Here is a 25,007-nt window from a genome sequence, read left to right as displayed (position 1 = left end):
GTGTGCATGCGTGTGTGTGCGTGTGTGCGTGTGTGTGCATGTGTCTGTGTGTGTGCACGCACATGTGGGTTGGGGTGTGCACGTTCAGCGTCTAGGAGAGGGTCCACACTTGGCAAATACTAACTAGGATTTAATCGACTTTCCGCGGGAGGATGGCCACTTGTCTGGGTTACGCAGATGCATTTCCTTAAGCATACATGCCGTCCAGTCAATCTGGCTGATTCTGTTCCTTGCTAAGAAACTAAGACTTGTGAAGACCCAAAATATAAAATAAATGAAATAAACAAGGTAAGAACCCTAATTCCTTTTGGCTAAAAGCAACTCTGTCTCGACAAAGGAAAAAGAGAGCCTGCATTAGTTATTAAAAAGTCGCTTTCTCTGATAGAAGAAATGGGAATAAAGACTATGGCGCATGGCCGTGTTTGAGTCCTTGCACGTAAATGTGGCGGAGAAAGAAAACGGTTTCTCCGTGTGGAGTTTTAGGCGGTCGTTGTAGGTGGTTATTATGTGCAAATGCTTACAGAGCATTCTTTGTGTCTTTTCCTCGAATGCTTTGTGTCAGCTCTGATTACAAAACAGAAACAGGCAAGCCCCAAACCTCACGTCTGACCCCGTGCTCATGGGTGGCTGTGGCTCAGTTCCTAGCATTTGATTGCTCTGCTTCCTTCTTTTTCTTCTCAAAAGTCACAAAACCACACTCGACAAAACAGCAACAACACAGCAAAAAAGACATCCAAACCTGGAAACAGTAACCACAAAAGGTGTCAAATGGCTCCCTCCGCACATTTTCTGATTTAGAAATAATCCCGCAACGGCAAATGGGATAGACTGTGGATTCTTAGCAAACGGTTTCACTTGACGACAATCCTGAGCTTATTAGAAAAGAAATGACAAATGATCAATAACATAGAACAGTAATAAGAAAAAACCCGCGGTGGAAAGACTCAAAGCTGTGCGGGAACAGAGACATTGCACTTTAATGAGACTCGGGCTTCTCTGGGAATAAATTAGAGGAAGAGTCTAAAAGGAACTTTCGAGTGGGAAGGGAGAGGAACTGATGGGAATTCCAGCTCCTTGGCCCGGCACTCTATGGTCCTGGGCCTGAGCTCAGGCAAAGAATCCAGACGTGGGGGGTAGAAATGGGGCGGCTTCAGAGCCTCAGCTCCAAAGACAACAAAGATGACTGCAAGGTTGAGAGGGGGCCCATGCCAGAACAGGGAGGGGCACAGGACGCCCGGAGACAGGAGCTGAGGGGTTTCAGGGGCCCCACACTTGTCCTGTTGCCACGGCACTGCAAGGGCCCTCTCCCGGCCCAGGGGCTTCTGCCTGTAGGGGTAGGGGCCGCCACTTCCCTAATCTGAGCTCTGGGAGAGAGCCCACAGCCTTCCTTTACAGCCCTTGCTGGGCTGGGAAGAGACTTTCTGAACAGGACGCGGTTCCGGAACCACCCCAAGTGTCTGTGTCAGGACAACCAGCCATGACCACGAGGGTCTCAGGACAACCAGCCATGATCACGAGGGTCACAGGACAAGCATGGGCAGAAGTGGAGGTACGGCGTGAGGCAGGAGGGAGAGCGGTGGATGGAGAGGCCAGGGGAAGGCAGAGATGCCGTGGAAGATGCGGGCACCCACCCTGGGAAACCAGGATGTGACCGCCGCTCAGCACGGAGGCAGCAAATGACACTGCAGCTCTTCATCATCGGCTCTGTCGCCTCCTCTCTGCCTGTTTCTCTTCAGGCTGAATAAAGGCTTTTCAGTAAACAAGGGCCCAGGCCCAGTGCAGGCTGAGCCTCCCTGTAAACAGAGCTCCTGGAGGCTGTGGGTGCCGCTGATCCTGTTACATGATGAGGATCTTGACACTCCTGTACCTCTTGGCTTCCACTCAGACAGAAACCAATTACGATTCTGAAGCCTCCCACAGAGGCGTCAGCTGAAAGCCAATGAAACACAACTCCTTTCCTGTTGCAAAGAAAAACCTGGGGCTCAGGAATAAAGGGAGATTAGAGGTTCCCCAGAAGACTTAGGGGAAAGCAGCAGTTTGGGGCAGTTTTGGGATAAATTCTTATCCGGGGAATCTGGGAGCCTTAGAGCTGTGTCTTATCGTCAATCCCTCTGAATTTAGAAAGGTTCAGGGTGCAGGGGATAAAATTCAAAGCAGGTTCATGACTATCAAGATTGAGAAAGACTTGGGTGAAGGCAAAAGGGGAGAGGCACCCACGGGAAAAGATCGCTAACACATTCAACGCTCACACTGCCAGCTCCCTCCCTCTCCACCCGCTTAGCTCCTGATGACCTGAAGTGAGGGCAAATTTGCCTCTGTGATGTGCTTTTCCCCTTGACGCTTTTTATTATTTCCCCATGGTTTAGCAACAAACTATGCCCTCCCCACTGAACAATAAAGTCCCCTCCATGGACAGAGGCAGCAGAGGAGGAGGCGGAAGAGGTAGTGATGTGCGTCGTGAGTCCACAGGCAACAGAGCTGATTTGATTCTGCCAGTGTCTCGTGTACATTACGTCCAAGGACACAGCCTTTGTGTTACCACAAATCGCCAAGCTATGGAGGGGGGAGAAGCTCTGAATGAAGCTCGGAGCTTGCTATGCGCGTTCACTCCTCAACACGGCATTTACGTCATCTTTCATGTGACTTCAGCACAAGAGGGAAAAGAGTTTCTTCTCCCCGCAACATGAGGTTGATGAAGATGTAACTTACGTACAGTGAATTTCGCCCTCTTTAGGTACAGGCGGAGTTTTGATAAATGTGGAAGATACAGAACAGTTCCACACAGTTTTGCCTTCCCTGGAATGTTGTATACATGGATCATACAGGATACAGTCTTTTGAGCAGCTTCTTCCATTTAGCATGATACACTTGAGATGCATCTGTGCCACTGCGTTTATCAATAGTTTATTTAAATATTGTTCTGATGAGTCTTTCATTGTATGGTTGTATCAGCTTCTCTCTTTACGAGGTGAAGGAAACTTGGGTTGTTTCCAGTTTTTGGTGACTATGAATACAGTCACTATAAACATTCACATACAGGTTTCTGAATGAACATGTTTTCACTTCTCTTGGTGAATATCCAGGAGTAGAATGGTTAGGTTGCACGGTCGGCATACGTTTAACTTCGTAAGAAACTGACAACCTTTTCCAAGGTGTCTGTAGCATCTTGTAGTTACAGTAGCCAAGAATGAGGGTTTCAGATGCTCCGTGTCCTTTGCCAACACTTGGTAGATTTTAAGATTCGAGACATTCTAACAGGTGTGTAGTGGGATCTCACTGCAGGGGTCCGTACTTTCCCGTGATTAAGATCCTTAACAATGAGCATCATTCCATGTCCTTATTTGCCACCTGTATATCTTCTTTGGTGGGGTGTCTGTAAAATCTTTCGCCATTGTTTTTTAATTGGGCTGCTTATTTCCTTTATCATGGAATTTTGAGAGTTATGTATAACAGCCACAAGATCTTAATCTTACGTGTTTTATAATTTTCGTTCTGTCTGTGACTTGTCTTTTCATTTTCTTAACTGTCTTTAAAAAGCAGTTTTTAATTTTGATGAAGCCCAACTTATCGTTTTTTTCTTTTTTGACTTGTACTTTTTGCATCTTATTAAAGAAGCCATTGCCTAACCTACAAGGTCAGAAATATTTTTTTTTCTGTTTCCTTCTAGAAGTTTTATAGTTTTAGGTTTCACACTTAGGGCTATGATTCACTCTGAGTTAATTGTTGTATAAGGTGTGAAGTACGGATCGAGGTTCTTCTTTTTATTTTTTTTGACAACTGGTTGTTAATTGCTCTAGTACCAATGGTTGAAAAGAGTATCCTTTCTCCATTGAATTGAATTGTTTTTGCACCTTTGTTGAAAATCAATTGAACATATTTGTGTAGACCAATTTCTGGGCTCTCTATTCTGTTCCATTGATCTATGCATCTAACCTTTCACCAATCCCACACCATCTTGATTACTTTTTTTATAGCAAGTCTTGAAATAAGATAGTGTGAGGCTTCTAACTTTGTTCTTCTAGTTCAAAATTGTTCTGGTTATTTTGGTTTGCTTTTCCCCACAAATTTTAGAATAAACTTCTCTATTTTTACCAAAAAAATCCTATTGGGGTTTTGATTGGGGTTGCATTGATCTATGTATCAATTTAGGGAGAACTGGAATCTTAGTATTATTGAGTCTTCTAAACCAGGAGCATGGTCTCCATTTACTTAGACCTTTTGATTTCTTTCATCAGTGTTTTATATTTTTCAGAATACATATCTTTCACATATTTTGAAAAAAGATTTATACTTAAGTATTTCATGTATTTTGGTGCTATTTTGAATGGTACTGATGTTAAATTTCAATGTCCAATTGCTCATATGGAAATACAACTGATTTGTGTATAATGCCTTTTTTTTTTTTTTTTTTTTGAGACAGGGTCTTGCAGTGCTGCCCAGGCTGGTCTTGAAGTCTTGGACTCAAGCGATCCTCCTTGCCTTGGCCTCCTAAAGTGCTGGATTACAGGCATGAGCCACTGTGCCTGGCTGGAGCTTGTTAATACGATGCTGAGGACTTGGGAATCTGTGTTTTTTATTCTTGTGATATCTTTGGTTTTGATATCAGAAAAATGCTGCCTTCATATGCTGAGTTGGGAAGTGTTCACTCCTTTTAATTTTCTGTGACAGGTTGTGCAGAAGTGGTATTATTTCCTCCTTAAAGGTTTGGTACAGTTGCCAGCGAAACTATCTGGGTCAGAAGTTTTCTGACTTTCTGGGTCTTTCTGTTTTCTGTCTCATTTTCTTGGCTAGATGCAGTGGCTCACGTCCATAATCCGAGCACTTTGGGAGGCTGAGGTGGTTGCTTGAGCCCAGAAGTTTGAGACCAGTCTGAGCAACATAGCGAGTCCCCATCTCTGTAAACAATTTCAAAATTCGCTGTGTCTGGTGGTGCATGCCTGTAGTCCCAGCTCCTGGGGAGGAAGAGGTGGGAGGGTCTCTCGAGTCCAGGAGATTGAGGTTGCAAAGATCAATGATCACACCGCTGAACCCCAGCCTGGGCAACAGAATGAGACTCCATCTCAAACAAAACAAAACAAGAAAACTTCATTTTCTTTAATAGACAGGAACTATTCAGGTTATCTCTTTGCTATTGAATGACGTTTGGTAGTAATCTCTTCCAAGGAATTTGTCTATTTCATCTAAATTTTAGAGTTTTATGGACATAAAGTAGTGATGGAAGGTATTGCACCGCTGAACCCCAGCCTGGGCAACAGAATGAGACCCCATCTCAAACAAAACAAAGCAAGAAAACTTCATTTTCTTTAAGAGACAGGAACTATTCAGGTTACCTCTTTGCTATCAAATGACGCTGGGTAGTAATCTCTTCCAAGGAATTTGTCTATCTCACCTAAATTGTAGAGTTTATAGGCATAAAGCAGTGACGGAAGGTATATTTCTGGGCTTTCAATTCAAATCCATTGACCTATATGTCTGCTCTTAAGCCAATGCCATGGTGTCTTAATTAGTGCAGCTATGCAGTAAGTTTTGAAATCAGGAAGTGTGAGTTGTTCAGTATGTTTGTCTCTTACATTTTTCTTTTGTTATTCTGGGTCCCTTAGATTGCCATACACATTTTAGTATCAGCTTGTCAACTTTTACAAAAAAGGCTGCCAGGGATGGTGCTGAATCTGTAGAGCTATTTGAGGACTTCTGCCAACTTAATGTTAGTCTTCTGACCTATGGACGTGTGATTTCTTTCCCTTTATTTAAGTCTTCTTTAGTATCATTCAATAATGTTTCAGTACAAGTCTTACATTTCTTTTACTAGGTTTATTCTTAAGCATTTTATTATTTTTGCTATGATTATAAATGAACGTGTTTTCTTGATTGCATTTTTAGGGTTTTCATTACTAGTGTAGGGGATTCTGATACAAATGGTTACTGGATATTGAGCTTGTGGGTGCAATACTGCTGCATTGGTTTTTAAGTTCTGATACTCTATTAAAATGGATTTTGAATGACTTTCAATATTCAGGATCATGTCATCTGTGAACAGAGATGGCTTTATTCTTCTTTCCAATATGATATGTTTTATTTCTTTTGCTCGCCTAACTTCCCTGGCTATAATTTCCAGTCCAGTGTTGAAGACAACTGGCAAGAGAGGATATGTTTGTCTTGTTACCTTCTTTTGGGAAAGATATTTTTGTGTGTACAGAATTCTAGGTTGACAGTTTCTTTCAGCACTTTAAAGATATTACTGGACTATCTCTGTCTTACACAGTTTCTAATGAGAAGTCTGTGGTGATTCTTGTCCTTGTTCCCCTGTAAGTAATGTGTCCTTTTGCTCCAGAGGTCTTCAAGGTTTTCTCTTTATCTTTGGTTTGTGTCCAGCTGTGTGTGTATATGTGTGTGTGCACGTGCATGTGTGTGTCTGTATATACCATGATTTGGGATCTTTGCTGGATCTGTGGTTAGATGTTGGACTGCTTTGTACTGTCCTGAAGCTCTCAGATGATCTGCAATCCTGTTTGTTTTTTTCCCACTCTTTGTAGTCTTTGTGCTTCATTTTGGGTACTTTCTATAGACCTGTCTTTAAATTCACTGATTTTTTTCCTTGGCTATTTGAGGTCACAGATAAGCCTCTGGGGGGCATTCACTTGACTCTTTCTTAGTCTCCAACTCTCTGCTGAAATCCCTCATCTGTTCATGTTTGTTGTCTACCTTTGCCATCAATGCCTTTAGGTCATATTAATCTTGGTTATTTCCACTCCATCTCTGATAGTTCCAACATCTGGGTTGCCCTTGAGTCTTTCTCTGCTTTGTCTCTTGATGGCAGGCGTGTTTGTCTTATATTTTTGGGGGCATCTCATACTTTTCCTTTGTTCTTTTTAGTAGACATGAGGTCTTGCTGCGTTGCCAAGGCTAGTCTTGAACTCCTGGGCTCAAGTGATCCTCTTGTCTTGGCCTTCCAAAGTGCTGGGATAACAGGTGTGAGCCACCATGCCCAGCCTCTCCTAATTTCTGAATGAATTCCAGACTTCATGTGTAGAACAGCAGAGACTAAGGTGTATATATATATATGCATGCCTGGAAATGGGTGTGCCTCTATTACTAGACTGTTAAAGAGTTCAGTCAATCTAGCGAGGCACTGAAATGGGCTTGGGTTTTACTGTTGCCATGGTGACACTCAGCACGTGGCCAGCTTCGGATTCCTCTCACACTACCTCATGCTTCAAGCAGGGCCTGGGTTTCGGGAGGGTTTTTGCCAGGGTTCCCACCCCACCCTCCCTTGGTTTTTGGCTTTCCTCGTGTGTCTGCACCTTGGGGGGCTTCTCTCTCTCTGCTCTTGTGCCCCTGCTACAGCTCGACTGCTGTGCCTGCTGCCTGGAGCCTGCTAGTCTGTTGAAAGGGTCCGAAGGGCTCTCTGTTGCTCTAGCCCAGACTCTGACTGAGGCAGGGCCTGTGTCTCTGGGTCTCAGGGTGGAACCTTCTCAGTGACTCTGTCCTGCTCCCTGCAGTGTGCCACCCGTGGCAGGTCCTCGCCCTGCTGGAGACGGAAGGTTTTCTTTTGCAGTTCTTCTGTGGCAGTGGGTCTTCGCCTGTGCTCTGGGGGCGACAGGGTTTGCTGCCTTTCACCAGGAGCTGCAGGTTATGTTCTGTGGGGAGCAGCACAGGAGAGCCTGCTGCGGGCCCACACCTCTGAGGGGCTCTTCTCGTGTCCCACCTCAATCTTCTGGGTGAGGGCCCAGTGGACGTCCACGGCCTGTGCAGCCTGTGGCTCCCGAAGGTTTGAGATTCTCCATTGGTCCAGGTTTAGCCTTGCGCAAACCACTGCCAATTTCAGGTGAGCATTTCTCCCCGCTGGCCCCTTCTGCTCTGCTGCAGGGAACTGGTGCTCATGGCCCGGCTCTCCTTGGAGGCACCTCTTCCCTTCCCTGCTGGGCACCTCACTTCCCCTGCCACCTCAGCTCTCTGATGAGTTCAGGAAAAGTCAGAATTTTATAGCTTTTCTGCCCTTTTCTTATTTCCAAGGTGGGAGTGGTGCTCTTCCCAGCTCTCTGCAGGCGGAGGTGGAACCAGGCTGGGGCTCACCAGAGCAATGTTCCCACACGCTCGAGGCCGAAGGAACTGCCCACAGGACCCTCTGCACGTGCAGCCAAGCAAAACCAGGATGAAACTCTAACAATGCACGGTTAGAATAACCACATATTTAATTTAAACAACACTGAATAATCACAGTGTTCTCTAAAACAAGCCTGTCTGACTTGGCTGATAAACCTGACCCCTGACTGTTTAACACTCAGCAGTAATTTACCAGACGGGCGCTGGCACTACAGCCAAGCGTGGAGAAAGGTGAGCAGAATGGCACTGCACGGTCCCTGCCCCAGCTGTGGGAGGAAGCTGTCCTGCTGCCTCGGAGACTGCGAGCACCAGAGTCCAGCTGGTGGTGGCTGAGTGGAAACAAAGTCAGAGAAGCTACGTCTCCCACTTCCACCCACCAAGTGTGTTCTTCACGCAGCTTCCATCCAAAACCAACGACTTATTCTATTCTGGTCTTCCTGGAGGGGAATCGACCTATCCATTTGCTTTCCTTCTGAACTTTCCAGGAAAGAACAGGAAGCACCCATTTTAGAAGCTGCAGCTGGGGTGGAGCCAGCTGTCCTCCTGAGGCGGGTGAAGCCCACAGCAGACTGAAGTGGATAAGCTGAGGATGAGCTGGGGATGAGCTGGGGATGAGCTGGGGATGAGCTGGGGATGAGCTGGGGATGAGCTGAGGGTGAGCTGAGGATGAGCTGAGGATGAGCTAAGGGTGACCTGAGCTGGGGATGAGCTGAGGATGAGCTGGGGATGAGCTGGGGATGAGCTGGGAATAAGCTGGGGATGAGCTGGGGATGAGCTGGGGATGAGCTGAGGATGACCTGAGGATGAGCTGAGGATGAGCTGGGGATGAGCTGAGAATGAGCTGAGCTGAGCTGGGGATGAGCTGAGGATGAGCTGAGGATGAGCAGGGGATGAGCTGAGGATGAGCTGGGGATGAGCTGAGCTGAGGATGAGCTGGGGATGAGTTGAGGATGAGCTGGGGATGAGCTGAGCTGAGGATGAGCTGAGGATGAGCTGAGCTGAGCTGGGGATGAGCTGAAGATGAGCTGAGGATGAGCAGGGGATGAGCTGAGGATGAGCTGGGGATGAGCTGAGCTGAGGATGAGCTGGGGATGAGTTGAGGATGAGCTGGGGATGAGCTGGGGATGAGTTGGGGATGAGCTGGGGATGAGCTGAGGATGAGCTGGGGATGAGCTGGGCATGAGCTGGGGATGAGCTGAGGAGCAGCTGGGGATGAGTTGAGGATGAGCTGGGGATGAGTTGAGGATGCGCTGGGGATGAGCTGGGGATGAGCTGGGGATGAGCTGAGGATGAGGATGAGCTGAACTGAACTGAGGATGAGCTTGGGATGAGTTGAGGATGATCTGAAGATGAGCTGGGGATGAGCTGGGGATGAGCTGGGGATGAGCTGAGGATGAGCTGGGGATGAGCTGAGGATGAGCTGAGGATGAGCTGGGGATGAGCTGAGGATGAGCTGGGGATGAGCTGGGGATGAGCTGGGGATGAGCTGGGGATGAGCTGGGGATGAGCTGGGGATGAGCTGGGGATGAGTTGGGGATGATCTGAGGATGAGCTGGGGATGAGCTGGGGATGAGCTGGGGATGAGTTGGGGATGATCTGAGGATGAGCTGGGGATGAGCTGAGGATGAGCTGGGGATGAGCTGGGGATGAGCTGAGGATGAGCTGAGGATGAGCTGGGGATGAGCTGGGGATGAGCTGGGGATGAGTTGGGGATGATCTGAGGATGATCTGAGGATGAGCTGGGGATGAGCTGGGGATGAGCTGGGGATGAGCTGGGGATGAGCTGGGGATGAGCTAGGGATGAGCTGGGGATGAGCTGAGGATGAGCTGGGGATGAGCTGAGGATGAGCTGGGGATGAGCTGGGGATGAGCTGGGGATGAGTTGGGGATGATCTGAGGATGAGCTGGGGATGAGCTGAGGATGAGCTGAGGATGAGCTGGGGATGAGCTGGGGATGAGCTGGGGATGAGCTGAGGATGATCTGAGGATGAGCTGGGGATGAGCTGGGGATGAGCTGGGGATGAGCTGGGATGAGCTGAGGATGAGCTGAGGATGAGGATGAACTGAACTGAACTGAGGACGAGCTGGGGATGAGACAGGGATGAGCTGAGGATGAGCCGAGGATGAGCCAAGGATGAACTGAGCTGAGGGTGGCACGATGGGACTTTTCAGGCTCTGCCTGCTGCAGGTTTATATAAAGAATGTCACACAGAGTGTCATTCTCAGAGGAGAAAAACAAAACAAAACAGAAAAAGTCATTTTTGTGGGAGAATCTATGACAGGATGCTCAATGCTCACTGCATACTGAGAAAAGCGGGACCGGAAGCCGTGCGGGCAGGGCAACCCCAGTGCTGGGAGGGAGCCCCGCGTGGGGACTATGGCCATCTCAAGTCGCTTCTTCACTGCCTGAGTTTCTAATGGTGCACTGAAACCCCAGCCGCACAGCCGCAGATCTGATGACGGGCAGCGCAGCTTCCACATCCACCCTAGAGAAGCAGATGCTCTCAGGGCAAAACAAGATCCCCATGCTCTGTGGAGCCGCCAAACGGAAATCCCCACTGTAGCTTTAAGGGCTGTGTGAAATAAACTGGGCTCTGCGTGTGATGCCTCCCAACAGTGTATCGACTCTTAAAGCTTTTTATAATTAAAAATGGTATTTTAGTCTGTTTTAAATTGCAAAACTAATAACTGTTCTTTCTAAAAAATTCAAATCATCCAGAAGTAAATGACGAAAAAAAGAACATTCCCTTTGCCTGGCTCCACCTCCACCTTCTAGAAGTCACTGTGTGGGCAGCCTGCTGTGTAACTGGCCAAGCCTCCTCCCGTGCTTGTTCCAGTCTACAGAAGCACAGAGCTCATGCTAGCATTTTGTACAATCTGATTATTTTACCTTTTGGATCAAGGACATCCAACCAAGTCCTCATAGAAAGATACAACTTAAAGAATTTTAATGGTTGTATAGTATTCTATCCCATGGATCCAACATTTAACTCTCCTATTAATCCAAATTAACTCTCCTATTAAGTGATTCTTTTCAACTTTTTCCTATTACAAATCATGTTATCATGAACATCTCTGGGCAGAACCCTTTCATGGACATGTATATTAGTGGTTTTTAAGAATATATGCCTCCTAGCAGGATTGCTGGCTTTGCAGGTATACCCGTTTCTAATCCTGACAGTTACTGCTTAATTGCCCTAAGCAAAGGGAGTACTGGACCCACCCACCAACAGTGTCTGAGAGTTCACATGCCCCTACAGCCTTGTAGGGATTGATTCTCTGGATAGAATCAATTTTTGAAACCTTCCAACTGAGAGAAGAAAAAAGTCATATGACTTTTGTAATCAGAACACAATTCAATACATCTTTTTCTTTCTTAAGCACACGACAGACCATTTTTAATATTCTTTTGTGGTTTCTAATGTAGACACGAGCTCCGTAAACCAACATGGGAAGAAAGGAGGTTGCTTCACCAATCAAAGGTGAGCCGCAGACAGAACAAGGCTCTTTCTAGTCATACGGACCTGTACGAAATCTGACGGTGAACTAATAAAAACGTTAGCAGACACTGTCCTTACCACGGTGTCTTTGGATGCTCATCCTGCTAATCGCTAGTTGCATGTCAGTGTAAACTGGTCATTATTTTGTGACCTGGTAACTGTTTTAGTTTCTTATATACCTTGAAGCAGTTTCGGGTTTGCAGTTCTTCTGTTCTTTTTTAGGTTCAATCCTAGCCTTAGAGCTATTTTTAGTTTACATGTGAAGCAGGCTAATAACAAGAAGTTCCTAATGCAGCTCGTTACACAAATGTCATTAGCTGATGAATTAAATCAGTAAAAGAATACCTTTATGAATACCACCTAGAAAAAGTAGGAAAACAATTTTTTTTTAAAACAAGATAAAACACGTCCTGCTTCCTAAGTTTGGAAAAGGTCTCTAATGTTAAAGACGCTCCTAAGACTGCAGTTGCTATCAGGAGTTACAGACAACGCTGACCACAACACGGCGCTCTTTTCCATCATGACACCCAGAGCCTGTTGTTTCAACGACAACCAAGTGAGCATTTGTTTTCAAATACTTGGCAGGGGCAGAGGAAGACAATCGTTTACTCATTCAGCAACCGTTTCCCGATCAACCTCCTGTGTGATGGCAGCTCCTACATGGATCCCCTTGGACTAATCTCTGCAGTGTCCACACAGCAGGACCTGCCGGCAGGGCCAGACCACAAGGCTGACACCCTCCAGCTCCTCCGTGCGGGCGGGAATTCTCAGATGTGCAAATGGAGGAGATGAGGGCAGGCGGAGGAGGGGCTGCTAATCTGAAGAAAGGGAGAGGAGACGCTGGCTTGGGGCTTGCACACACCGGAACAAATAGACACACACACACAGACACACACAGAAACACACAGACACACACACGAGATAACACACATACAGAGATACACACACACATCACACAGACACACACAGGGATACACACACACACATAGAGACAGACAGACAGAGAGACACACACACAGACACACACAGAAACACACAGACACACACACGAGATACACACACATACAGAGATACACACACACATCACACAGACACACACAGGGATACACACACACACATAGAGACAGACAGACAGAGAGACACACACACAGACACACACAGAAACACACAGACACACACACGAGATACACACACACATCACACAGACACACACAGGGATACACACACACACATAGAGACAGACAGACAGAGAGACACACACACACGGCCTTCCACATGCCTCTGGGGAACTTCTTCCTGCAATCAGCTGCTGTGTACTTAAAAATGCTTAGGAAAGGAAAGCAAATCCTTTGGGGAAAAGTCAAATTCATTTTTAAGTTTAAGAGCAATGAGTTTTGGATTATCTATGCCATTCCTCTTTCATCATAGGATAGATGACTGAGAACAGGCATTTTTCAAGGACTTCAGGAAAAGCCTCTCGTTATCACACCAAGAAATTACCAACATGTACAGCCACTGCCATCCCAGCAAGAGCGAAGACCAGACCATGGGGGTTTCTTAGTCGCCTGACCTTGTCTGCCTTAAGCACGAGACCGCATCAAGGACACCAAGCTTGTTAATATTAGACTAAATTCCATTGACTTTTCAACAGACTGGGCTGCAGTTCTAGAGGACGGCCTGGCACCCCTGGCACAGTGTCCAGCCACCTCCCAGCTCTGGCTCACTCAGAGTTTGGGTGGCTCCTGCTTCCTGCATCCGATTCCAGGATTTGTGTATGCTTTCCTTTCCTAACCAGAAGCCTCCTAGTGATGGGAAGGGGCACTTCCCTCTGTCTGCAGGGGCCGCCACCCTCATGCCACCCGCAGGGAAGCAGCGGTGAGCCCGGCAGGTGGGCCTGGTGAAGGGCTTCTGACTAGGACTGAATCCACCAGCCTCAATGATCTCCTGGGGTTTGTTTCTTTAATTCTTTTCCCCCGACTCTAAAGGTGCTTCGTGCTTAGTATAGAAACTGCAGAAGAGACACAAAAGAAGCCCAATTCAGTGCCGTCGTGGGTGGCGCCATTTGCGAATCTCTAGTTAGGAGCGGGCTCTGCTGGTCTCCGTCGTATGCACATCTGTGTCTGTATGGGAAGCACGGCTGTGATTGTTCTGCAAATCTGGCTTCTTGGTCTGCATTTTGCATTTTTTCTTTTTAAGGAATGTTGTCATGAGCGCTTCCTTAGGACACTATCTTTAATGTTTAACTTTTCAGTAGCTCCAATAATATCTCATCAAATATTTCGTAACTTTTTAACTATTCACCCTCTGTGGACATTTAAGTGAATCTCAATTTTCGTTCTTATAAACAACACGGAAGTCATCTACATCTCTGATTATTTTCTCAAGACAGTATTTTAGCAGATTCATGACTGGGTCAAAGGGAACGGCCATTTAAGGCGTTTGATGCTTCCTGGCAAGACGCTTTCTAGAACAGCCAGGCCACTGTCCACCCAGGTTCATGTGAGAAGAGGGAGGCGAACTCCTCTCTCTTTGCAGTAAAGGGGCTCAGTAGTTCAAGCTTCATGGCTTGCCTGCCTCAGGGGCTGCCTGATGGTTCTGTTTTTATGAACAGAAATCAGCATTCACTATGAAGACAGGACCACAAGGGCTGAGCTGTCATGGGGTCCAAATACCATTCACAGAGATGACAAAGACGCAAGCTTGATATACAATCGAGAATAAGCTGAGAGTTTCAGCTTTCAATTATATATGAGGGAAGAGGAAGGTTTGCTCAGAATGCATTTTAGATTTATAGAAAATCTCCACGAGTCCCTGCTGGGCCCTGGCAGAGAGATGAGCACTGGGACTGTGCTGACAAAGCCGCTCCCGCCCCATTCCTCGAAGAGGCCGAGAGCCGCCCCCTGCCCCAGCCTGCAGGAACACAGCCGCTGCGTCCACAGCACACGGCACTTGTTAGGGCTGTGTCAGGGTTGAGCCTCAGAGACGGTCTTGTGGTGTAATCCCAAATGTGCTAGGATTGGCTGCAGCAGGCTTCGTCTAACAGTCCCCAGACCTCGGAGCCACGCAAGCGTGGCCTTGGGATGGGCCTCGAGTGACCCTCACCGTTAGGGAGTGGGAAGGCCTGTAGTGACCCTGTCAGTTAAGGCAAAGTGACACCTGTCACACTGGGAAGCTCCAGCGAGGCAGGTTTTCTCTTTTTGTTTGGCGACAGGAAGGTAAGTGAAGTTTGTTTCTTTTGCGGTTCTACCTTAACCGTGACCACCACAACCACGACCACAATGGGACGCTCCCACAGCCACAAGCCTTGAGCGTTTATGCTCAAAGAAGTGGGAAAGACACATGTTCGCTAGGACTCTACTCTGAACCCCATGCCCCGGGCGCACCTTCATGACGGGCTGGGCAAAATAGCGGGCGCTCCAGTCGCAGAACCCCGTCTGCACCGTGGCGGAGATGAAACTTTTGTGTCCAGCAGCATCGTCCGCGTCGTCCGCAGTCTTCAGAGTTTAAGCAGGAGGGTTGGAAGGAAAAAGAAACACCAGTCAGTCATGCCACTCCTGAGATCAAAAGAGCTGCAGCTGGGGACAAAGGCGCTGCCGGGAGCACTGGGCTGCCCCTAAGGACGGCACTTCTGTGCTCTGCTCACTTCCGTATCCTGGTGACCAAGAACCCCTGAACGTCTGGCCAGGGATTGAGGGGCCCGGGCTGTGAAGTGTGAGCCACGTCGGTCCCACCATCCCCAGGGCCGACCCAGCACAGCTCCCAAGTCAATTCTAACTGACTGTTCAGACAATGCCATGTGCGTCCATGTGTGCTGGTTTATCAACCCCCAAAAAGCCTCTGCCGCTTGGTTCCAGGACAGCTCCTGTGACGGCCCCATGACACCAGGCTGAGAGCGGGGACTCCCGTGTGAAGTGGCCTAGATGGAGCGCACAGCTTTGCAGGCCAGCTGGAGCTCCCAGCCACTGGAGAAAGAGGATGTGGAGCTGAGCAGGACTGAGCTTTGGGTGTTTCCTGTTGTGGAACCTGTGGCGGCCAGGGCTGTCAGAGTCTGTGTGTGTTTGTGCAGTGAGGCTGGGCACCAGGGGTCTCCTGTGCCACGCCATGTGGCCTGCTGGCGTCTCTCACGCTGTGTCTTGGCACAGGGAGCTCCCCATGATCCCAGGGCAGGTGCAGTGAGAGGTGCATCCCCCCCACCCCGGGGGGTCGGGTGGGTGAGCTGCACGTGCCGGTAGCATTGCTCCCCAGGGCCTGGCCAGGAGGCTGATCCTGCACTTGGGGCTCGGTGGTGATTCTCGCTCCTCCTCTGCCGAGACACGGAAAGTCCAGGTGGGCTGGGGCTGAGCAGCACCTGTGGGGACCTGTCCGCTCTTGCCGTGACAGCTCTTCTACCCCAACATGGCCGTTCCTGCTCCAGGGCATCCTGCAAGGCGGCCGCTAACTTCTTTTAAAATCACTGGATTACCAAGCGAGCCCCGGACCCCACTCATTGCTGAGATGATCATGCTGTCAGCACCCAGAGCAGCTGGGTGTGCTGGGTGCGCCCTGAACCACCTTCTTGAGCCCCGGTGCCCTCAACTGACAAAGTGGCAGCACCTGGACGAGACAGCCGAGGTCTCCGGACCAGCTGCCACCTCACACCACTCTCATAACCCCGGCAAAACAAAGCACACATTCCTCTCTCCAGAAATATCTTTTTCAACTTAGTTAAAGGCAAAGAGAGTGTACCTATTTATGCAGCGTACTTGGATGTTCACAGAAAAGACAACACATTCAGAACAAATGCTCTGCAGTGCAGCTGCCCCCAAGGGGACGCAGAGTGCTGTGTGCCCAGGAAGGGCAGAGCCAGGTAACTCGGTGCTCCTGTTTCGTTACATGGAAGCTGCCCAGAATGGTGAACCCAGAACCAGGGGCGGAGAACCGGGACACACCCAGCAGTACTCCTGAAGAGTGCAGGCAGAGGGGTGCACGAGTGAGGACCAGCACCCGGGTCTGCAAAGGCAGAGAGTGGTCCACAGACCCAGGACGGCAGGGCGGGTCCTGCCGCATCCCATGGTGATGTGAGCAGCCTGAGGCTGAGGCCACGAGCCCCCATCTGAGAAGCAACGCTCTCAGTGTCCAGATCACGAGGCAGCCGGGCCTCCGTACCTGCTCTGGGCCCTTGTCGAACATCTTCCGTGTCCGGGGGAACTGGTGGGAGTGAGGGGTGTACTGCGCCCCAGCGGGGCCTGTGGTGCCCGGCCGGCCAGAAGGCAAGTCTCGGCTGACCGGCTGCTTGGCCACATCGTTGGTCAGGCTGGAGCTGCTGGTGCTGGACGCCGGAGGGGAGCCCCTGCCATTGGAAGAAAAACAAACACTGCATCCTCTGCAGAGTCTGGGGCTTCGAGAGGGAACATGGAACAACTTCCTGGGCCACCTGCACCCTCCCAGGTGCCACCAGGGCCCGGGGTGTCCTCAGTCGCCCAGCATGCCATCATGGCTCCCGAACCCCAGCTGCTGGTGCCGAGTCCATGCTGCTCGGTTGCCCGCCTGGCAGGGGGCAGGGTTGTCCCTCATTGAACTCCAGCACCCTGGGAGGCGGCACGGACAGGACGAACCCAGCTCAGAGTCGAGTGGGCCGGGATGTGCGAGCTCAGCACACAGCAGTGCCACGTCCTGAGGTGCAAACACCTGTTGGTTACCCATTTGGAGATCTAGATCCCCTCTTACAAACTCTGAAAGGCCACAGAGACCAGGCTTCGTTCAACTTTTGCTGAGATCATGTGCACATGAAGGTTCCTCAAGATGGGGAGAGCTCAAGGCAGGGCTCAGATCAGGCGGGCACCAGGATGTCCGGGAGGGAGAGGGAAAGAGCGCCCGCTGGAAATGGGGGAGGAGACGAAGCCAAGACAGAGCGGGGAAGGAGGAGGACGGGGAGGCCGGCTCAGGGACAGCTCAGCCCGTGGGGCCCCGGTCACCACCACGGACCTGCAGGCTGAGCGGGCGGCACTTACCCCGCCTGGTGGATGTGCACGCCCTTGTTGGTGGGGCTGGCGGGGGCCGACTGCGTGAGGGAGGAGGTGTCCAGGACGCGCTGCGGCCGGGCGTTCACGGTGGCCTAGGGGCAAAGGCATGGGGGTGTGAAGGTCAGACGGGACATGCTCCACGGAGGCCGCCACACGAAGCAGAGGCTGGCGTGGAGCCGCTTCAGAATCACAGAAAAGGCCTTTGGCCGAGGAAGCACCGACACCAATGGAAGGCCCCAGCTGGATCCCCCCCAAAGGCAATCCTGAAGCTCAAGCGGCATTCTTTACTCTTGGACACGCATCCACTGGGCGAGCCCTGGCGTGGCCGTGTGAGCCGGGATGTCTGGGGAGGAAGCTCTGCCTGAGGCTCCTGAGGGGTCAGGGCCTGAAGCCTCTGAGATGGATGACGGCCCACCCTCCTCACCTTCCCTGCCAGAGGGGCGGCTCCCGGCGGCCTCAGTGTCCTCCCCCTTGCCTGAGGCTGGGCCTCCACACTGTCCCAGCCTTGAGTCCAATTCTCCCCCAACACCTCAGCTCTCGGGTCAGAGGCTGCGAGTTGAGGCCCGGGAAGAATCCACCAGCCACGCTCTTTCCGGAGCCGGGCGACGTGGCATTCGCGGAGGGTCAGGGAGTGCTTCATCCACCCGGGACCTGGCCGGTGGGCACGGGGTGGAAAGCCACCAGCAGCCTGAGGCCTCCACGCAGGCCACTGTTTACACCCCCGTGTTCTTCAGGAGGCCACAGAAACTGTCAGAGAATGACTGCAGGGGGCTTGGGCTCTCTCCAGCGGCAAAATGGGCTCTGCTGCCTGGACTGTGACGGGGCCTGGAACTCAAGACCGCCCTTAACATCCTCCTGGCCGAGGGGCTGTGGTCATCCTTCCCCACGGGCGCACGCAGGTGGTGCTGGGTGCACTGCATGGACAGGGAACCTTCATCTCCAGGGCAGACATGGCTGAAACCTGCCCTGGGGAGGGGCGCACTGGCAGGGGGAGGGGATGGCTGCTCCCGGGGGATGGGGAGCAGGGTGGTGCACAGCTGGCACAGCCTAGTGGGCAGCATGAAGCTCCAAACCACCCCTTCAACCCAGCCGTCTGTGGATGAAGCCAAGACCCTGGGCTCTGAGAGCCTCCTGCCACAGACACCTGCAGGGCTTGAAATTCTACCACAGAAAAAGATTTGTACCAGCTTGAGCCCTGGCATTCAGGAGGCAAGTGGTTTTGCTTTGATTTTTTTAAGCAGGGTTTTCTGTGGATCTGGAGACCAGCTGTCGGCGTTAGTGAGCAGCCAAGAGAAACCACGCAAGGCAGGGCGTGTGCTGCCCGCCCACCGACATGACCTCGCGAGGGCCCAGGTGCTTCGGGGTGGTTTTGTTCTGAGTGCACTGCTCAGTGGGGGGAACGCGGGTCCCGCTGGGTTCTGGACTCCAGAGGCTGTGAGCGTTCAGAAGGGGCCTGATGGTGCCGGGGCAACCTCATCTGTGTCAGGAGGATGGGGCCAGCTGCTCCATGAAGGTGCCCACTGATCCCGCAGGCACAAGCCGTTCCCTGAGCACCGGCCTATCCCAGGCTGCGCTCCAGCCAGACAGAACCCTGTTCCTTCAGGTCCGCATCCGCGTGGAGCCTGCAATGTCTCATGCTTTTAATTATTCACTTAGAATTTAGGAACCTTGAACCTGCAATTCAGCCAACAGAACACCAAGGAAAACAAAACGATCCTGAAGTCTTCACTCATGTAACATCCACGCTTCCCAGATTGTCCTTTCCTTCAAAATGCAAATAGCAAGAAAATGGAACCATAACTTGTCTTTAAGCAACATTCCTATTTTTTAAATGACAAGAGTAATACATGTTCTTTCTGAGCTTGTTTTGTTTTGGTATTAAACTATTCGGCCAGCCCTAGACACATACAACCATCCCACAGAACCTGCCAGACATATGATCCCTTCAAAAGTCTAAAAAGAGAAAAGCAAGTTTTCGACTCTGAACTTTATATGTGCCTTCTCAAAATGTCTGGAAAAACAGTGGGAGGTGACGGGGAAGACAGAAAACTTCTGGAGTTGAAATGAAGCCTTCAGCAAAACCCACACATGCTCAGACGCTCACGGAGCACAAAGGCTCAGGCGCTGCTGGGCTGGGGCCGGTGACTCAGGAGCCCTGGGGCGTCACGCTCGGCTGCCTGGGGTCTGTGCAGCTCCCGCCTTGCCACCCTGCACAGAAGCGCCCGCGGGAGTACCGCGTGGGAGCCGTGGTGACGAACCCTCTGCTCTGCCCACTCTTCCAGGCAGGGAACTGATCCGGGCCTCAGCATGAATTCTCGCAGCCCCTGGGGTTATAAGATGAGACCATCCTGCTTTCAGATGGCTTGTACCTGGGGCTGCTGTCACAAAACTAATTTTCCACCACTTCTGGAAATCTCGTGAGACGGACACACACCTGGATCAGGAGCCCCCCCCCCCCGCACCCCCATTAGTGTAGTGACCACAGGGCGTTGGCCTGGAGGGAGCTTTCTTTAGCTGTGCACTTCTTATTTGTTCAACATTTACTCAGCGATGATTGTGCTGGGTGTGGGGCCAAGATTGTGAACATGAGTAGCGTGTCCCTCAGAGGTGACCTGGCAGACCTGCCTGCCTGCGGTGTCGGTGTGAGGACAGGGTATGCAGCGAGCAGGAGCTGCAGAGCTGGCTGGGGCAGGGGCAAAGGCAGAGGACCAGGGAGAGTCCTTTCTGCTGGTCCCTGCCACCATCTTAGAGTGCAGCACCAGGAAGGGTGAACAGAGAGGGCACGGCAATGGCAGAGGCTGGGTTTGGAGATGCAAACTGGAGGGCTGAGTGCGGCCCGCACAGCCTCTGTGGGCCCAGGCCTGCCTCGAGGACACAGCGCCCTTCTCAGCATGTACACCGCCAGAGCCCCGGCTCCCTCGCAGCCTGCAGAGGTCAAGGGTGTGCAAACACGCCCTCTAGGGAGGTCTGAGTCCAGAGAGGATGGCAGCTGTAAGAGGGTCAAGGTCACGGCTACAAGACAGGGCCTTTCTTCCACTCCCCAAGCCCAACCTTCGGCAGTGGCAAATACGACTTTGCTAACAGTCGAATTCTCAGCACAGACACTCTCTCGGGCCAGTGTACACATAAACACTCTTTGAAGATGGAGTTGCAGGTGTCTTTTATCCACCCCTGACTGTTGCAGCTGGTGAAGCGGGGACTGGAATGAGACCCACCCTGTCTCCTGTTCCGGGAGCGCCACCTCACAAGGACACGGGGGCGTCTGATCCAATGCAGATAAAAATACCGTACATTTCAGAGACTTGGACAGTGAATTTTCCCACTGGATCTTGACACAGTCAGGGCTGCGGATGCCAGCGTCAGCTTCTGGCTGCTCTATCTTGGGAGGAAGTGGAGTATTTCAGAAATGTTCCTGTTAATTTTATATCGAGGATCTGGATTCATGTGTGAGAAACTCTTAAAAAGGGATTCCCAGAGGATTATCCAGAGGCACTTTTGGGCTAAGAATAGCGCAGAGGCCGCTGGCTGCTTGGTGGGGGAGAAGAAATCCCTGCAAAAGCGTGTGCTGCTATTTCTTCAAGTCATTTTCCTGCAAACTGCGTTTCCTAGATAAATCCTATGAACTCTTCTTTTGGAAAAGTAAGTCCTAGGTATTATTCCATTAAAGCAACGTGGTGACTCTTAACAAGATGCCCATTAGTTACAAAGGAAGCCTTAAGGAATTTCACTTGGGGCCACGGTGCCCTCAGTCCTAGGCGCTGCAGGAAGAGAATGCCGCGTCAGTGGAGGCCGAGGTGTTTCAGCCCACCAGCTCCTTCCCTCCTCAGACCCGGGTGTGTGGGAAGGCTCGGGAGGTTCTGGAGTTGCTGTGGCCCCTTTTCCACAGAGGATGGTGAGATGGCCAAGGAGCTGATGGCGACATAGACACGAGTGCTGACGATGCAGATTGCTGTGTGGAGCCCTCTCTGCACCTGGGTGGCACCGGACACAGACACGAGTGCTGACGATGCAGCTCGCTGTATGGAGCCCCCGCTGCACCCAGGCGGCACAGGGACGGGGCTCTGCCTTTCTTACCACAGCCCTAGGGGGTGGGGGTCATACAATGATCCCAGTTTTAAGTTTTATAGATGGAGAAATGCAAGCTGAGAGGCATGAAGTCACTGGCTGAAAGCTAGCAGAACTAGAATGGGGCTCAGGGCAAAGCTGGTGCTGTCCCTGCCTGAAGGAGCCCCAGACTCCAAGAGCCAACCTAGTGCCTCATGGCTATGACCCCCGTGAGGGTGCTCGTGGCTATGACCCCCGTGAGGGTGCTCGTGGCTATGACTCCGGCGAGGGTGCTCGTGGCTATGACCCCCGCGAGGGTGCTGGTGGGGCAGCCGCTGCCTGCAGCTGCACAGTACTGTCTCACTGAGAACAGATTCCCGGCCGCCACCCCAGAGCCTGGAGTCTGCATCTCTGCAGGGGAACAGGGCATCTCCATCTGGATGGGCGATCCAGGGGTGCTTCTGCTCTAGCTGGGCAGGGGCCCACGGGCCAGCATTGGGCAGTGTGGCTCTAAGGCAGGGCCACGTCTGATTCTGTAGCTATGCTAGTCCAGGCTGATGCTGCCCTCGTTCCCCAGGTCTGCAGTGAGGGGAATGAGCATGCGCATGACAAGCTTTCAAGCCATAGGTGTGACATGTGTCCAGGCTGTTCATGTTCATTAGTGCTGCTGGCATGCCACATTCCTGGGGCGGCTCATCCCACTGTTCTGAGCATCCATCCTTGGGGTGGAGGTGCGGGAACTGAGGCAGGTGAGGCGAACGCTTGCTGAGGACGCAGAGGGTGTGCACGCCCGTGGCTTGGTGGGAGAGGCAGTCAGACACTTCCACGCAGCAGGCCACCGCTGAAACCAGGCAGGGGTGGGATGGGCAGCACGGCCTTCAGGGGCTGGACATAGAGCTCACGATTCCCGGAGGGGCCCTGAGCTGGGAGAGAGTCCAATGGCTTCAGAGAGGTGCGGTTCTAGAGGGAGGGATCACGGTGGCAACAGAGAACTGTCTGTCTCAGTTAAGGAAATGCCATTTGACGAGGTTAAAAAGAAATCAGAATATCTATATGCAGATCGGCTGAGATCACTGGAAGAGAAATTTCAGAGAATTTCAGAGGTAAAGACAGTTTTAGCAGTGCAGAACTACTTTGGTCTAGAGGCTAATTGCAAACATGCTGAATTAAGAAATCCTTACGATTCAGGCAGCTTGAGAGAACAGAGGGTAGGGAGACACAGACCGGGCTCTCTGGGTTCTAAGAGAGGCTGTCAAGTAGGAGGAGAGAAAATTCTGGCATGACAATGTGATTTTAAAAGAAATGTATCCATGGCCGGGTGCAGTGGCTCATGCCTGTAATCCCAGCACTTTGGGAGGCCGAGGCAGGTGGATCACTTGAGGTCGGGAGTTCAAGACCAGCCTGGCCAACAACGGTGAAACCCCGTCTCTACTAAAAATACAAAAATTAGCTGGGCATGGTAGCGCGCGCCTGTAATCCCAGCTACGTGGGAAGCCGAGGCAGCAGAATTGCTTGAACCTGGGAGATGGAGGTTGCAGTGAGCTGAGATCGCGCCACTGCACTCCAGCCTGGGCGACATAGTGAGACTCAGTCTCAAAAAAAAAAAAATGAAACCTATCCATAAGTAACTCATGCTACGAAAGCATGAAGCCAGGCATCAGGCTTAGGATGTTTGGTGCTTTGGAATATGCTTTCCTGGGTATCTCAATCTTTATTTTCATTCTCTTTCTTTTACTTTTTTCAGATAAGAGTCTCGCTCTGTTGCCAGGCTGGAGTGCAGTGGTGTGATCTCGGCTCACCGCAATCTCTGTCTCCTGGGTTCGAGCAATGCTTGTGCCTCAGCTTCCTGAGTAGCTGGGACTACAAGAGTGCATCACCACACCCAGCTAATTTTTGTATTTTTAGTAGAGACTCTTAGCCAGGCTGGTCTGGAACTCCTGGCCTCAAGTGATCCGCCCGCCTTGGCCTCCCAAAGTGCTGGGATTACAGGTGTGAGCCATCGCACCCGGCCAATGTTTATTTACTTTATCAGTAACTTAGGTCTTCATTTTATAAGTAGATCAAAATGTCATGGGATCCTTGGGGTATTGCTTTGCCAGCCAGAAACCTCTGTGGCTGGTGACGCCTTTGCCCGAGTTTTTACTTGGGCCCACTGGGCTTGTTATGCCCATTCAGCCTGGCAGGCTGCGCTTGGCTCACACTGCTGGCCCGCATCTCACACCTGCCAAAGGCAAGCCAGGCACAGAGTGGTGAGGGGTGTGAGAGTGAATGTGGGGTCCAGCCACTGTGCGCAGCCATGCATGCTGGCTGCAGGGGGGTGGGCAGCTTTAGGCACTGGCATGGGTGCCTGCTCCCTGCAAGGCTGTGGCTGGGCCAGGTGTACTACAAGCAGCTTCAACATCTGGCACTGGGGAACGTGGTGGCACCTGGAAGCTTGGAGACGCCAGGAACTGCAGAGCCCCAGAGATGGCATCACAGCCCTATCTCAGGGAGCTCCTAGGTCTGGGTTCCCTGAAGGGCTGTAGCTCTTCTCTCCTTTTCTCTTCTCTCTTTCTTGTCATCTGCAAAGTGGCAAGCAAGGGGCATGTTTCAGCCCTGTTTGTGTTAGAGCTCTTGTAGCCCTGACATTTGGTGGGTCCCAAGTTCTTGTCCTGCATCCAGGAAGAATGAGGTACACGGACAAGTGGAGGTTGAGCAAGCTGAAGAGGAGTTTTACTGAGCAACAGAATAGCTCAGAGGAGACCCACAGTTGGTAGCTCCTCTCCGGAGGCAGACTGTCCTGATAAGCATTCTGCTCTCGGCAGAAAAGAGACCCTGGAGTGGGTAACTCCTCTCTGCAGCTGGTTTTCCTGACGTCTGCTCAGCTCTCAGCAGAGAGGAGGCCCTGGAGTGGGTAGCTCCTCCCCGCAGCTGGTTTTCCCGACGTCTGCTCAGCTCTCAGCAGAGAGGAGACCCTGGAGTGGGTAACTCCTCTCCGCAGCTGGTTTTCCCGACGTCTGCTCAGCTCTCAGCAGAGGAGACCCTGGAGTGCGCAGCTCCTCTCCGCGGCTGGTTTTCCCGACATCGGCTCAGCTCTCAGGAGAGAGGAGACCCTGGAGTGGGTAACTCCTCTCCGCAGCTGGTTTTCCCGACGTCTGCTCAGCTCTCAGCAGAGAGGAGACCCGGGAGTGGGTAGCTCCTCTCCGCAGCTGGTTTTCCCAACGTCTGCTCAGCTCTCAGCAGAGAGGAGACCCTGGAGCGGGTAGCTCCTCTCCGCAGCTGGTTTTCCTGACGTCTGCTCAGCTCTCAGCAGAGAGGAGACCCTGGAGTGGGTAGCTCCTCTCCGCAGCTGGTTTTCCCGACGTCTGCTCAGCTCTCA

At 51.3% G+C, this 25,007-nt stretch overlaps 1 protein-coding gene across 3 annotated transcripts in view; it reads right to left on the bottom strand.

Annotated features, from left to right (window-relative positions):
• Positions 1-25,007, bottom strand: part of RPTOR (regulatory associated protein of MTOR complex 1) — a 417,904-nt gene that overhangs the window by 27,515 nt on the left and 365,382 nt on the right. For 2 of the 3 annotated variants that reach the window (XM_003831138.7, XM_055101956.2), the window contains 3 exons: positions 17,594-17,697; positions 16,749-16,932; positions 14,987-15,097 (listed from right to left, as the gene is read on the bottom strand). In XM_003831138.7, coding sequence (XP_003831186.3) covers positions 14,987-15,097; positions 16,749-16,932; positions 17,594-17,697 — 399 coding nt within the window. The remainder of the gene's footprint in view (positions 1-14,986; positions 15,098-16,748; positions 16,933-17,593; positions 17,698-25,007) is intronic. The other variant, XM_063599478.1, reaches the window with a different exon arrangement.

The sequence above is a fragment of the Pan paniscus genome, chromosome 19 (assembly GCF_029289425.2).
Source record: "Pan paniscus chromosome 19, NHGRI_mPanPan1-v2.0_pri, whole genome shotgun sequence".
Lineage (NCBI taxonomy): Eukaryota > Metazoa > Chordata > Mammalia > Primates > Hominidae > Pan > Pan paniscus.
Note: the sequence above shows the minus strand (reverse complement) of the source record. Positions and strands in the feature narration are given on the sequence as shown.